Below are 15,664 nucleotides of genomic sequence, written 5' to 3'. Positions count from 1 at the left end.
AATTAAGATTAAATGCTGTGGAAAGTTGACCAAAGGGATCTTTTTTTGCAGGACAATGCACCTGCGCACACGTCCAACGTTGTGGCTGCCAAATTGAACACCCTGGGTTTCCAATTGATCCACCATCCCCCCTACTCACTTGACCTGGCCCCTTCGGTCCATTATCTGTTCCTGAATTTTAAGAAACACCTGAAGGGGCAACGTTTTGAGGACATTTCTGACATCAAAGATGCTGCTGAAAGCTGGTTTGCAGCCCAACCAAAGGAGTTTTATTTGAAAGGTCTAGAAAAGTTGCAACTACGCTGTACCAAGTGCATCAGTCTCAGCAGAGAATATGTTGAATAAATGTGTTCTGGCTCTCTTCTTTCTGGGCAAAGCCAGGAACTTCTCAGCACCCCCTTGTAGTAAAAGGAGAAGGAATCTACAACATAAATATAATGTAGTGAGAGTTCAATTTAAAAGACTATTATCTGTATTAACAAAGTACATTTAAATATTAGGAAGACTTACTGGTAATAGGAATAAAAATGTGTTCATAAACACAATACCTTAAAGCATTCAAAGCTCAGAAATACATACATTATGTTGATGTTACAGGTTGACCTAATAGTCATTTGTAGCCATGTAAGACTATAATACTGTATATTTAATGGTGTTATTTATAGGACATGAGTTGCTGAAAACTGGCAGCAGCTAAACATTCTCAACTTACATACAGATGCATTGTACACAGTCAGTGAACTCGCTAGATACTGACAATAATAAAATTGTTTACATCACTTTCTTTATAAAAGAAGAGTTCTTACCCTCGTACAGGAATATTGGCTTCTTTAGCTGCATCAGTGACGGCTTTGAATCTTTGCAGACTTTCCTCTATGGTGCAGTTAATATTCTTTTTACTGAAAAGTTCAGAAGCTGCTCCAAATATGGCCACTTCTTTGGCTCCACATTCAACCTGGCAACAGAATAACACCGAATGATCCTCTGTAGCTTAGTATAGAGTATAATTCATGATAAAGAATATCAACAGTTACCTGCTAGTGTTGCAATATGAGCAATATTCAATCCTGTATGTATGCAAATAAATACAGATAAATACAAATAAGAAAAAAACAAAAAAACAAAATATACAATTAAAGTATTTGGTATTTAATGAATGTCCCATAATAATGAGTGAATTAATATGAGACATTAATTTGATAACATTTACTTTATTGGTTTATTTTGTTTTTCTTTCTTTTCTCTCCCTTGTTCTTCCCTCTGTTCTTATTTTGGATTTTTGTTTTGTTTGTCTTTTTCTTTTGATTTTGTTTATATTTGTGTTTTTGTTGTGAAGTTGAGCTTTGATGGACAATACTTTATAGAAATGAATATGGAAAGTCTGCTTGACTCTTTGAAAGGTCCTTCTGAAGAAGCCTGATGGCTAAACACATTAATTACTGAAATGTGCATTCAACTTGATTTCAATGAAAATTGTTTGAATTATAAGAATTGTAAATTATCACATATAATGAAATAAATGGTTTTACTTTATTATGCAATGTGCAAACGTTATCTGAAAAGTAGCATACAAATTAACTTTGAAAACTACAGAATGTATATAGGGATGTGGTACCATAAAATACTCTCTCCCTCAATTTGTGAACAAATATAGGTCTACAATAATTCACTGATTAGAGAACAGGGCAAAAAAAAGTTTACAAAGGGCTTTTCACAAACATGTGAACTATATATATGATGTGTATAACCTGATGTGAAGAATTTAATTTTTTTTTTTTTTTTTCAAACATTTTACTCTACTTTTTAATTTCCAAATTTTCTATTGAATGTAGATTGTACCCACAGATCTGCAGGCTTTGGGTTTCAGTTTGACAAACAGGTCCCTTTTTGTGTCTTAAAGACACTAAGAGTGGCATCCGTCTGAAGAAAGCCAGCCTTTCATTTAAGTTCTTCATTTTAAACCTCTATAAACTGTGGGCTATGCCTAAAATTTCCCTAATGACTCCCTTCCAAAAAGGTGCTGACCAGGTGAGTGGACAACAGCAGCAGTCCAATAACTGTACCTGTAACTGTACCTATATATGATATCACTGGCAGGTGATATCATATATATAGCCCACCCTATTGTCACTATAGATAAGGAAGTAACTTACTGCTGTCTGGAATCCAGTGAGGTTCGGAGTTAATACAGGATAGCTGACATTGGGATACTTCTTTATTCCTTGCATGACTTTTACATGATCTGCCATCTAATGAAAATAAATAAACATTCTTGTTAATATTAGGAGTGTAGTACATCACATTTGTGAATAGTACTTACATGTTCTGAATATGTATTTGTTTTTATCAGTAATTTAGGGTTTAAATGCCAGGTGACATGTCACAAAACTCAAATACATACATTGGTAAAATTCCTTGATTCAGGTAACACAGCTAGACTCCAAAGCCAGATCCTCCACCATAGAAACAGAACAGGCAAGTCAAGTCTCCTCACTATACAGCGAAGATCACATTTTCAATAAATCCAGTCTTGTTTAATCCAGGCCTTTATGTCACTGACCCCGAAGATTGGATTTATGTAATTTCTGCTTTCTCCTTGGTGTACCTTACTTTGGCCCTACTTTGTCTGAAGCATAACAATGCATAAATCAAAAGGTGTGACAGTAAAAGTCAAAACTCCACAATCCTGTACTCACATTACTGGCCATGCCCCATGGTCTTCTCATACTTATTTCTCTCATACCTTTAAATTATATTATTTTTAAACAAAGGTAACTATTTGAAAATATATTCAAACACCCTAAAAACATACCTGGGCAATATATTATCTCCAAGCACTTTGATATCATCATCACCCTTCAGTACCATATTTATATTCCCAAGGACAACAATAATATTCACTTTGTGCCATAGTATTATCCCCTTTCACAAGAACTGTAATAAAATAACCAAGCAATATATTATGCCATGGTACCATAGTCCTTCATTACTAACTTCTCAAATAGATGCATAACCAGTCTGTCTGTTTTTCTATGTCCACTAACATCTGTCATTACCAGTCAGGGTATCAGTCAATTCTAATCACATTGTCAAAAACAATCTGCGAGTGTCATATGTTTTTTTATCATCTATTTGTCAATAGCAGTAAATGAGTCTGTTGATGCCTATCCATCTGTCCATGTCTGTTAATTATCTTCATGCATTAATGCCACTTACTAAGAAATGGGGAGAGGGGAAAAAAAAGACAAATGCACATATGAAAGAACAGAGATAGACATATTAGGTATCTGGTAGGAATATCTTCCCCCTTTCTTTTAAATATTTGACAAGGTTGTCTATAGGGTTATATATTTTATATTTATATATATTTGTCTTCTAGATCCAGAAAAGAAAAATATTTCATATATGTTGCTATGTGGTGTGCCTAAAGACACTGGGATTCCCTGCTGTAGATAATATCCAAACTATTTTAATTAAATATTAGGACATCAATTCTCAAATGTTTAAATTTGTGATGTCATTTCATCTATAAGTTCATTGAACAAATGACTCATCATTCTTACTTACATATCAAGATGTTTGATAACGCTACAAGAAAAATGCACAAAACTCTATTAGAGGGACATTACTTTGGAAATATAGGCATGATGTGAGGAATGGTGCTACATAAAAGAATCCTGTACTATTGTGCAAGACTGCAGGTAAGGCTGGAGTTCAGCTTTAAGCCTTTCAGAGACATATTTAATCTCTACATCATTGTAAACACACAATGTCATTTAGAAGCCAATAACCCTTAGAGGAGGGTGGCCAGTTAACAAAGCAAGCTCATAAAAAGACTTAGCTAGCTTAATGGGTATCAACAATCAAAGGCCTGTATTTTAAAGCCAGGCTGGATTCAGCAGAAGTGAAATTCAAACAAAGCTAATAATTTATTTAATTAAATGAAAACAGTCTTTAAAAAAGTTGTGAAGGTTTTCCTTTACTACATTTTTTTATATTTTATATATAACTTCATAAATATTTTACATATTATATATTTTTATTATTATTATTATTATTATTATTAATAAACAGAATTTATATAACACCAACATATTACACAGCAATGTACATTAAATAGGGGATTCATTTATATGCCTTATAAAAGATAGGTGTCGATAGATAGATATAAAATGCTTAAAATGAAACTTAAGAAATAGATTTGAAGATGGAGTTTGTGGGATGTCATCAAAAGACAAAGATTCACAGAGATATAGAACAAGAAGTTACATGAACAGAAATATAACTGAAAAATTGTTTATCCAAATGAAAGTGAAAATTGTGCTATTTTTATTATTTTTTGCAGTCCAAACGGTTACATAACTGGTGAGAAGAGAAGCCACACAGAAGACATAAAAGTTAATTTTCATGCATGTAATAAAACAATTATACAAATTTTCCTTTTAACTCTATAATATAACAATGTTCTTGGTAATTAAATCTTAAGAGCTATTGGGGAGACAGACTAGTGAATCATGTAAAACTGGGACAGGGGGATCATCCCTCAAAAATAATCCATTCCTTCTACCTTACCGAAAGATTGTACGTGACCACAAAAAGCGTTCTTTTTTTCCTCAATTACCGGTACATAATATGACAAACGTACATCTATCTACCCCCACCACCCAAAAGTTTGGCTGCCTGTTTTGGGTGGTGTAGGGTTCTCACCTGCTTGGCTGTTTTTGATACATGTACTGTAATTGTACAATTGTTACCATTTTCTCAGTGGATGTTCTTGGATGGTGTGGATTTTTATAATCAATATCAGTTACGTACATTTCACAAAATTTTGGATTAGGTTTCAAACTGATCAATGTTCTGAATGTTTTATATGATTCATCTTATCACGTTCATTTTCATTGGGCTCAGTTTATTAAAGCTCTACGAGGCTGGAGAGAATACACCTATATCAGTAAACATGGGTGATCCAGCAATTTTAAAATGGATCTGGTCCAGAATTGAAAACATATGCTAACAAATAGCAAATTACTTTTAAGAAATCCAGTCCAGGTTTGCTGAGTCACCCAGGCTCACTGACAAAAGTGTATCCTTTAATAAATCAGGTCCATTATATGTTCCGTTCCTCTGACAAAGCAGATGCCTCTGTGAAATGCATAGAGGAACAATATATAGGTGTATTATAACTTCTGATAATTGAGGCATTGGAAATGCCCAATGTCCACAGCATGGTTTTACTCAAATATTATACTGTACACGTATCTATATTATTTTAAATGAATATCAAATAAATATTTTTTATGCCTTCAAAGTCCCAGGAATATAATGGTTGTCTTTGCAGTTGTTAGATTTTAGGTGTGTGGCATTCTTGATGTAACAAAGTGGAACAGAACATCATTTGTTGTTTATATCTGGAACTTTAGTTTTAGAAATTATGTTTAAACACACGATAATAGATTCCCAAGCACCATGGGTTAGAGAGAAAAAAACAGCACACTAATATTAGGTGGATTTAAAGTTCCATTTGTCTTATTTAAACTTTAGACTGTGCAGTCGGACAACAGAAGTTACACATGTGAACTGGGAAGCAATTCCCTTCTTTCAACCAAGTTGATCTAAGATTACCACCTGCTTGCTGGATAGAAGACTGGACAATATTATGCAATATATTTTTATTTTAATCACTATTTTTTCTTTTTTGGGATTTTTCGGGTACCTTCACTAAACTCCATTCATATTTAGTGTAATTTAAAATTTCTTTCCAGTTTTTATGTCTAAAAGCGGTACATTTCATGAAAATTTATTTTATAGTATAATATAATAGTATGAGTAAAATAAAGTTTGAAACACAAAATCATTTAAAACCAATAAATTGAATAAATTAAAAAATCTATATATTTAAAAAAAAAAAATACACATTATACTCATACTATTATATAAACTGTAAAATAAATGTTCTTGAAAACAATGTACTGCCCTTTACACATAAAAATCCAATGTATTGCATTCAATACAGTTATTTTGTATTGAATGCAATACAAATGGATTTTGAATTTCCCGCCCCGCCCAGCCGGGACGTACACATGCACCGATGTCACCGGGAACTCCCCAGGTGACTCATCGGATGCAGAAGCAGGAAGAAGAAAGAAGACAGAGATTGCGGCGCAAGACGGCGCGGGACCCCGGCGGATCAGGTAAGCGCTCTATTTACTAACCTTCCCTAGGTGTTCCAACCCCGAGAGTGACTTGGGGTTACCACTTGTAGCAACTTTTTTCTACCCCGAGTCACTCTCGGGGTTACTGTTAGGGAGGTTAAAAAGGTTCACATAATTTCTTCATTTGCACTAAAAAACAATCATTAAAAACACAGAGCTTTTGTACACAGAATAAATCTATCCCAGGGGTCGGCAAACTTTACTATCAAAAAGAGCCATTTTGCCCCCTCTTCCACTAAAGAAAAAAAGAGCCGCAAAACAACACAGTTTATAAACTTTTAAAAGTTTTATTTTTTTTTTTAAATTTTACCTGTTACAACATAATACAACAAACACAAGTGCAATGTGCAGACCTACTTTGAAATAAATTAAACAATGAACTTTTCCCCTAGAAGCCTCCAACTTCTAACGTATCATCTTGTTACATTAGAAGCTGGAGGCTTCTAACTAACAGGGTAGATTTTTTAAAGGGCAGAGTTCTTTATGTTCTGACGATGCCTTAGTGATGAAATTTTAGGGGGTGTTAGCCACAGATGACTCCTACGTGCATCTCTAGTTCACCTGTACCCCCCTCCAGAAAAATTGGGGTTCAGGTGCTAGAAAGCTCCACTAATGTGTAACTCAGTAGATTTTTGTGATGACGATGGCCTAGTGATGAAATTTTAGGGGGTGTTAGTCACAGGTGTTCCCCATTTGCAACTCTAATTTTGTTCACCTGTACTGTCCTGTTCCAGAGAAATTGGGGTTCAGGTGCTGGAAGCGTCAAACAATTCAAATGTAACAGGGTGTTTTTTTTGATTGGCAGAGTTTATGTTCTGATGATGGCCTAATGATGAAATTGTAGAGGGTGTTAGTCACAGGTGTCACACTTGCACCTGCATTTTGGTTTTGTACATCTCCCCATTCAAGAGAAATTGGGGTTCAAAGTAGGAAAGGGGACAGGGTAGTGTAGTAGGACATTTCTAGTCTTGCTTTTTTAGGTCGCCCTAGGGGTCCATAATTTGTAAGCCTAATTTCGGGCTTCTAGACACACTCTGATGTTCAATTTTTACTATTCCTTTTAATTATGACCCCCATATTTTGAAAGTTGTTAAAGGTGGGGAGATGAAATTTGGGGTTTTGTTAGCTTTGAGCGTCCCCTGTGTACCCTGAAAGGGTAGGACATACTGTTTAGGAGATCTGAAGGTTTGTACTGGGGGAGATGTAATGCTGCAGAACATGACATGCAGCATTCATGCACAATCACAGCTGTGAAACTTTCCTGACCACTATGTCATTGTACACGTCCATTTGTACAAGCCCCCTGGAAGATTTATTTCATAGATAAATTTATTTGTTAGAACACTGGAAAGGGGAATCCCCCTCCTACACAGTGTTTACGGGAGGAAGGGGATCCCCAATAAGGGATTTCCCATTGGCTGCTGAACGGAGCCACAAGAAGGAGGCTGAAGAGCCCCGGGTTGCGGACCCCATGGACTATACCATAATTTGCCTCATACAATCACATCATGTAAATAAAGTATTTTTACATATTAAAGTTCTTTTGTCCTTGTTTTGTCTATGTTTTTTAATAATTGTTTTTAATGCAAATTAATAAATTATGTAAACCTTTTGAAATATGTATGGAGTTTTGTGAAGGTACCTGAAAAATCCCAAAAAGAAAACAATTGTGTTTTCAACTGCAAGTAGGGGATGCCAGTAAATTAGGTCTCCCATTCAAGAAATCAAGCTACCTTAGGATATTTTTATTTAAACCAACCAATGTCATACCACATAAAGCAAAAAATATGTATAAAGCGAACAGATATACATTCCCTCAGTGAAATGATTTTTAACATGTCACTTTTTTATTCCATAGATCACAAAAGTTACATACCTGAGGTACCCATTTTGGAGAAACAAAGCTTGTTGCCTCAACTGATTTCAAGCCAGACTCGGATAGCATGTTAATAAGATTAATTTTCACTTCCGTTGGCACATTTATCTGCAAGACATTTGGGGAAAGTGTCTTAAACAAACTAAATAATGAGGTACATTTCAAATACAAGATAATGTTACTTTAAATTCTGAAATATACAAAGCCATGGAGGAAACTCAGGAAGTTCATGAAAGAAGATGATTATTGGCTACGGTGAAACTTGGGGTTCAAGAGACTGGGAAAGTTACCCTTGGGGAACGATGCAAGAAAATCAGAGAAAGCATAGACGAAAGATGACCACTCACCTCTTAATCTTGTACACTATTTGAACAATCCCTTTACCCAAAAATATTAGAACTGCCTACCTAAACAATCCAATTAAACTTGTGTGATGCATAGTTGTACAAAAGTTCCTCAGAAAGAAATAACCCACATCTTTATACCAAGAAAATATTTTTGAAATTGTATGAAGTTTTAATATCAGTTATAATATAAATTAGTTTTCATTACATGACCATTTTCTAAATCTCCATAAATTTACAGAATTATGCCAGTGATGAACAAGTGAATACCTTGCCTACACCAGCTCTTGTTCACCAAGCATTATTCCCACTGTATGAATCACGCCCTTGTCATCTTCAAACCTTCTCTTTCTAAGTGCCCTGAAAAGATGTAAATTGGCCTAATTAAAGCTGATTGAAAGATGTATGGGCCAACCTTTGAGCAGTGAGGACCAGATTCTGCTGAATAATAGCATTAGCACAGTTCAACATGTCTGGTCTGGAGGCTGGGATCTCCTCAGCATGGAAGCAGTTTGCTGTGTGACCAGGAGCAACAAATGGCAAGGTTTTACACTGCTGGTCTGAAGGGGCCCCACAAGTTCACAGCGGGTAGGCTATCTGTTGGACTTCTGTGCGCAAATATTCTAACTTCAAAAAATGAACCATGTGAAATTGCATTTTTCTATCTTTAATAACGGCGGAGAGAAAAAAAAAATAAAGATCATCCCTCAATCACAATCTCACTCTGAATATACCCTTAGTTTTAAGGTAGTTTTATTGCGGCATTTTTTATGAAATAAAAAGTTAATATAACCAAACACTGTGACTTTGAATTTTGTAAACAACACAACCCACTTTATATAGTAATTTGCTATTTCCTGTCCCCAGGGTCTCATTTATTAAAACTCTCCAAGACTGAAAAGGATAGACTATTATGGGAAAACCTGGGTAATCCAGAACACCTGGAACAGATCTGGTCCAGGACCGAAAATATTTGCAAACTAATAGCAATTGATTGTAAGATATCCTTTCCACGTTTGCTGGATCACCCAGGTTCTCCCACGATAGTCTTCACTTCCCCAGTCTTGGAGAGCTTTAATAAATCAGACCCAACATATTACATGCTGGTATAACAATTATTACATTATATTTTACAATTACTAACCTTAGAAAAAAGCATTTAGGCTTTAAAATACATGAAAGCTGGTTAAAATATCAGATAACAATAATGATGTGTTTTATTACCATCATATAGAAGTGAAACTTTGGTTTAGGATCTTTATGGTCAGCTTACCTTCTCATTTTGTAATCCATCCCTAGGTCCAACTTCTACAACCTTTACCTCTGTGGGGAAGGAGTACGTAGGTAATGAACTCACCTGTCAAACACAAAATCTATTAGTTGTCATAGATTTCATAGGTATTTATCTCATACACTGTATATCATAACAGGAAACTTTGGTCTTGTTTAAGTCTCATTGTGTCAGCATTACAAAAATGCCATTATACTTTTAGATAAAATGTACATGTCTACGTTTCCGTATGACCCTTAAAGTCTAGACTAAAGCTGCGTACACACTTCCAATTTTTATCGTTCAAAATGAACGACGAACGAACGACGAACGATCGATTGGGCAAAAATCGTTTGTAAAAAAAGTAACCAACGACGCCGACGAACGAGGAAAGTCGTTGGAAACGAACGACCGGACCGGCGGATCAGATTGGACGACGATCGTTACCATCGTTCGTGTGTACGATCGTTCGTTGATCGTCCATGGGCTGAGCATGGGTGACGAACGAACGTTCGTTCACTTCCTGTCGTGCACGTCACTCCCTGTATCGCTCAAACGATCGTATCTATTGTGCGTACAATATCTACAAACGATCGTGTCGTTATCTGTATGTGCAGGATCGGTGCTATACGATCGTTCGTAGATATCGTGCAGGATCGTTCGTTTAACAACGATAATAATTGGAAGTGTGTACGTAGCTTTAGATGACAAGGTCTTGTCACAGTTGCACTGTGGGTGTTTGACATCTTTCAAGACAGCAGAGAATTTATTGCTTCCAATCAGAAACCTTATCATTGAGATAAGAGGATCAGCCAGTTTGTATATGGAACACATTTATTACAAAGCAAACAGAAAACTTAGTGCTTAAACATTAACACAGTTTAATGATTATTTCCATTTAGCTAATGATTTTAATACAAAGCTATAAATGTGAAAAAGGAATAAAGTCCTTTTGTTAGCTTTTAAATGTTCATGTAAAAATGATCAGTATTGTAACAACCTTTTTTTTTTGGCGAGTGCAGTGCAGCAAAGAAAATCATTAGGTTTGGCTATCCAAAGTAAAGACACTGGCCCCAATTTATTGAAGATTTTGAAAACTGCAGAAGACATAATATAATGAGAGAGTCTGGGTGATCCAGCAAACCTGGAATAGATCTGGTCCAGGATGTAAAAAAATGTCTAACTAATAGCAAATGAGTATGAGGAAATCCATTCCAGGTTTGCTGGATCATCCAGGTTCTCCCATGATAGTCTTTCTTCTCCAGTCTTGGAGAGCTTTAGTAAAACAGGCCCCTTGAGTCAAAGGAGTACAGGAAGAAGAATCTTATTCTGCCATTACAGTGCAGACCCAGACAGAATAAACAATTTAAAGCAGCGGTCCCCAACCTTTTTGGCCCCAGGGACCGGTTTCACGGAAGGAAATTTCTCTGAGGACCTTCGTTTTCAATAATGGATCATGTACTCGCGGCCCACTGAAAACACCGCCGCGGACCGGTAGTGGGCCGCGGCCCGGTGGTTGGGGACCGCTGATTTAAAGTCATTGTCTTGTTAACACAGTTCTGAAAGAATAGGGCGTGAAAAGCCATTAGTTATTCCCCAGTAAAATACATTCACCAATATGCTTTAACCAACAGTTGTTTAAATGCAAAGTGCACCCAATACCTATATTTGTTTGGAAGCTTTCATTCACCTGCATCTAAAGCTGCTGCTCTAGCTCTGTGTAATTAGTCTTCTATAAACTGCCATGATGGGTAAGAGAAATTGAGAACTGGCACAAGCAGCATGCCTGGCAGTTGGAACTAGCTGGTGGGTGAATCATTCTGTCTCACTGTACATGTACTTTGTTCAATATAATGAAATACATTCTGTATATTAAACACTGGCACACATATTTCAGGCTTTGTCATCCCATTGTTGTCTGACAAGCCGAGATAATATGATATGACATGGGTAGAGCTGCAGGTTAGAACCCTGCTCCGATATTCATTCCTCTGTCCCATTACAGAAAAAAGCCGAGTGGCATTATCATATTGCAGACTGACATCATTATAACTAATTAATACATTTAAACTCCCACCTTCCCTTCAGTCCTGCTCAGGTGTACAGGTTCCTCTCTTGATACTAGAGTTTCAAACTTCTCACAATATATATTAAAATCTGCAGCAAGTCAGACAGAATCTTCCCTATTTCCTGACTGAGGGATATCCAGGGATGTTCAACACCATTCCTTAAAGGCCACTGCAAAAATTTCATATAAAAAGGTATTGTTTGCCATCTGTTGAAGAATGACTAAATGGGTCTGATTTAATAAAGCTAACCAAGACTTGAAAGGATACACTTTCATCAGTAAAGCTGTGTGATCCAGCAAACCTGGAATGGAACTGGTCCCGGATTAAAAACATGTACTAACAAATAGCAAATGATTTCGGAAATCCATTTCAGGTTTTCTGGATCATCTAGGTTCACTGATGAAAGTGTATCCTTTCCAGCCTTGGAGAACTTTAATAAATCAGGCTCAATGTAAGTGGATGCAGGTCCTCAAAGCCTGGGGATGGACACTCCTAATCTAGCCCTTACCTACCCAGCCTTACAATCCCTGGAACACTTGAATTCCTACCATAGGCGTTCACTTGTTGTAAACATGAACACTCAGCATAATATCTTGGCAGCTTCCTATTTCTAGAAAGGCAAGTACACCACCCTTCTGGCTCTTCCCATTGTCCATGATCTGCCTCCATTGCATAAAGAAATACCAGTTTCTTGTGGTGTTGCCACTGGCTATATAAAGAATACAGAAAGGTTTTATTACTTTCATTAGCATGGAATGAAAGAGAAAAGAAAATCTGGGGAGACAAAATATAAACAGAATAAACTTTGGATTTGTAACCCTCTCAATAAATTGCAATAATTTCACAGCTAACATTGTTTACTATATGCAGAATTTCCATCTCTGATATTTCAGTGTACTGGTTGAATGTATAATTGTGTGCTTGGCTCGGGACACGGTAAGGCATCACAAAAGTTGGATGTAAATCAAACCAACAAGCAGAACTGAGAAGATGTTTGCTTGCTCACCAAACCTCAAGCCAAGTTTGGAACATTTCGTTTTCGATGCAGAATGAAAGAACAAGAAGCCCTGTCAGGTTTTTACTGTTGTACGTCCACACTGGGAAGATTCATTCTCTCTCAATGGCAGTAGAATAAAGACGGGAGGGACACTTCTTTAGGTGACGACTGTCTAAGAGGAATTCCCTCATTTACATAGATCTCCTCTTATTTCCTATGGTGTCAGTGGAAAAGAAAGTGACATTGATGTTTTCCCAACAGCAAGAACAAAACAATTGACAGGGGCTGCGGCATTCTCTACTCTATCCCTGATTTATGAAAAAAAAATAAAATAACCAAACAGAGCAGTGTTCGCCCCAGCCCCTTTTAGCACCACCCGGCTGTTTGGTCACAATACAGGGGTTGCCACTCACCTACAATTTCTTCCCACCCGGCTTAAAAAAGTTTCTGGGTTCAACACTGCAGGGCATAACAATGGGGCAGTTACATACCTTGTACTACAACCTTTACCACAGCTTCATATTAATGATCTAAAATACAATGTAATTATTATTAATTTTTAACAGTAAAGCAAAGCTCCAGACATGGGAGCCCATATATACCAGAACACTTTTAACCTCCTGGGCGGTTCATTTGTGTCTGGATTTATATGTCAAAAAGCAGTACCTTGTCTTTCATGAAATTTTATTTCACAGTATAATATAATAGTATGAGTATAATAAAGTTTCAAACACAAAGTCATGTCAAAACAATAAATTAAAAAAAATAAGTTTAATAATAAACTTTGACATGATTTTGTGTTTCAAACTTTGTTATACTCATACTATTATATTATACTGTAAAATAAATTTTCATGAAAGACAATGTACTGCTTTTAGACATATAAATCCAGTGTATTGCATTCAATACAGTTATTTTGTAATGAATGCAATACAAAATGATTTGAAATTCCCGCCGCATCCCTAGCCATGGCCGAACGTACGGCATTATCCGGAACTCCCAACAGAAGGTCAGAACAGTCGCCAGGGGACCGATCGGACGAAGAGGATGCGGCCCGAGGATGGGATCGACCGGCAGGACAATGGAGGACTCCGGTTGGACCAGGTAAGTCTTATTTTTTTTTTGGTTACCTCGAGTGTGGCTCAGGGTTACCGTTATCAGCTGTTTTTTGTACCCTGAGCCACACTCAGGGTTACCGCTTAGGAGGTTAAGAGCTAAGTTTTTCTTAGAGGGTGTGTGAGGGGACTGTGGTGATTTCGGGGGCATGGCCAAGATTTATCGGAGTATAAGCAATCTGAAGTGGGTGCGTCTAATGCCAAAGGCATGAAAGTATTTCCAGGAAGATACCGATGACATGTCATTTTTACCATGGACAGGCAGATATTACCAACAACAGGAAGATATCGATGACAGGTAATTATGCCAATGACAGGCCTATATTGCTGCCAGGCAGAGATCCCAAATGACAGGCAGAGATCAATGACAAGCAGATGTCCATGTGGCCAATTAAATCCCCTCTCTGCCGCCTGCTGCCCAATCCTGCAGCGGGGAAGGGACTGTGACACCGCTGGACTGAATTGCTTTTGCAGCTTAAATGGGCTGGTGAGTGAAAAAAAGAGATCCAGAGGTCAGTAATAAGGGTTCAACACTTAAAATACCAACCCAGAGAAACAAAATCCATACAAAGCTGTTGTCAGCAGATTGTTAACGAGTCCGGTGATGCAAGCAGGTGGGCATTCTGCCAAGACTGAGCGTTATTCACCAACATTAGCCCAGACTGCGTCATGATTGTAAGCTCTTCAGGGCAGGGTCCTCTCCCCCTCCTGTGTCACTGTCTGTGTCTGTCTGTCTTTTGTAACCCCTATTTAATGTACAGTGCTGGGTAATATGTTGGTGCTATATAAATCCTGTTTATTACTAATAATATTAATGATGTACCATCACCGGGAGCAGCCTCAATGATGGGGGAACATGGGGAAAACACCAAACTGAGGAGTGACTGAGTAATAGCACAATTATATATATATATTTTTTTATAATAGGAGAGATCACAAAATGCAGGTTAGAACCCCACTCTGATATTCATTCCTCTGTCCCATTACAGAAATTTATTCTCTTTATCCCGGTGACCTTGACCAGCAGGAAGTTCGGAGTGTTTAGTTGTCGCAGTGGCAGTAATGAAGGTGAAATCTCCCAATGGGGACACGTGGTTTGGGGACAGATTAGAGAGGAAGCTGCTTTTGAGAGATTTCCTCTCACTTCCTGTCCTGCCTGGGGAAGGTAAGATTTCTCAATGTGACACTAAGAGCAGACAAGAAAAACTTGCCAGGGATGTTAATCACTGCTAACTACAACCAAAACAAAATAAAGTTGTGTCTTCAGATATTGGTTCCCTGCATGATTTGGGGACACGGTCACCAGGGGCACATGAACAAAAACCTGAGACGAAGATATGGTGACCACAAAATAAATTTAACCTATTAGTAGCTCTGACCTGACGAAGCACAGCCCTCGGAGTCCAGGCAACCCCGAGCCCCCATGGAGCCGCTCTCCAGCCACTCATCGCTAACATAATCTTTGACATGTAAACAAAACCACACTTCCGCCGGCCCGTCCTCCCTATCAGCGTGCACGAGTCTGAGCGCGTTCCAGAGGTTCTCCTCCTTACTGCGCATGTGAGAGCAAAGTAGTATTATTAGACCCCGCCTACCTCCAGCGAGCAGAACTGATCCTCCTAAACCCAGCCACGCCCAAAAAAAAGGTGGGCGGGAGTCAGGAGATCAGTTCTGTTCGCTAGAGAGAAGTAGGCGGAGTTAGGAAATCAGTTCCGCGCGCTGAATAGGATGGGCGGGGTCAAGAGACAGGTGACGCCAGTTCTTAGCGCTGGAATTGATCT

General features: G+C 37.6%; 1 protein-coding gene across 1 annotated transcript in view; it reads right to left on the bottom strand.

The window, feature by feature from the left end:
- The window catches only part of LOC140324270 (hydroxymethylglutaryl-CoA lyase, mitochondrial-like), a gene marked incomplete in the record, with an annotated part of 20,785 nt that extends 5,370 nt beyond the window's left edge, over window positions 1-15,415 (bottom strand). The window contains 5 exon segments of the mRNA XM_072402009.1: window positions 807-955; window positions 2,154-2,249; window positions 8,089-8,196; window positions 9,706-9,789; window positions 15,263-15,415. Of these exon segments, the coding sequence (XP_072258110.1) occupies window positions 807-955; window positions 2,154-2,249; window positions 8,089-8,196; window positions 9,706-9,789; window positions 15,263-15,352 (527 nt within the window).
- Window positions 15,416-15,664: the final 249 nt, after the last annotated feature.

The sequence above is a fragment of the Pyxicephalus adspersus genome, chromosome 2 (genome assembly GCF_032062135.1).
Source record: "Pyxicephalus adspersus chromosome 2, UCB_Pads_2.0, whole genome shotgun sequence".
NCBI classification, from domain to species: Eukaryota; Metazoa; Chordata; class Amphibia; order Anura; family Pyxicephalidae; genus Pyxicephalus; species Pyxicephalus adspersus.
The sequence above is the reverse complement of the archived record's forward strand: the minus strand, read 5'-3'. Positions and strand labels throughout refer to the sequence as shown.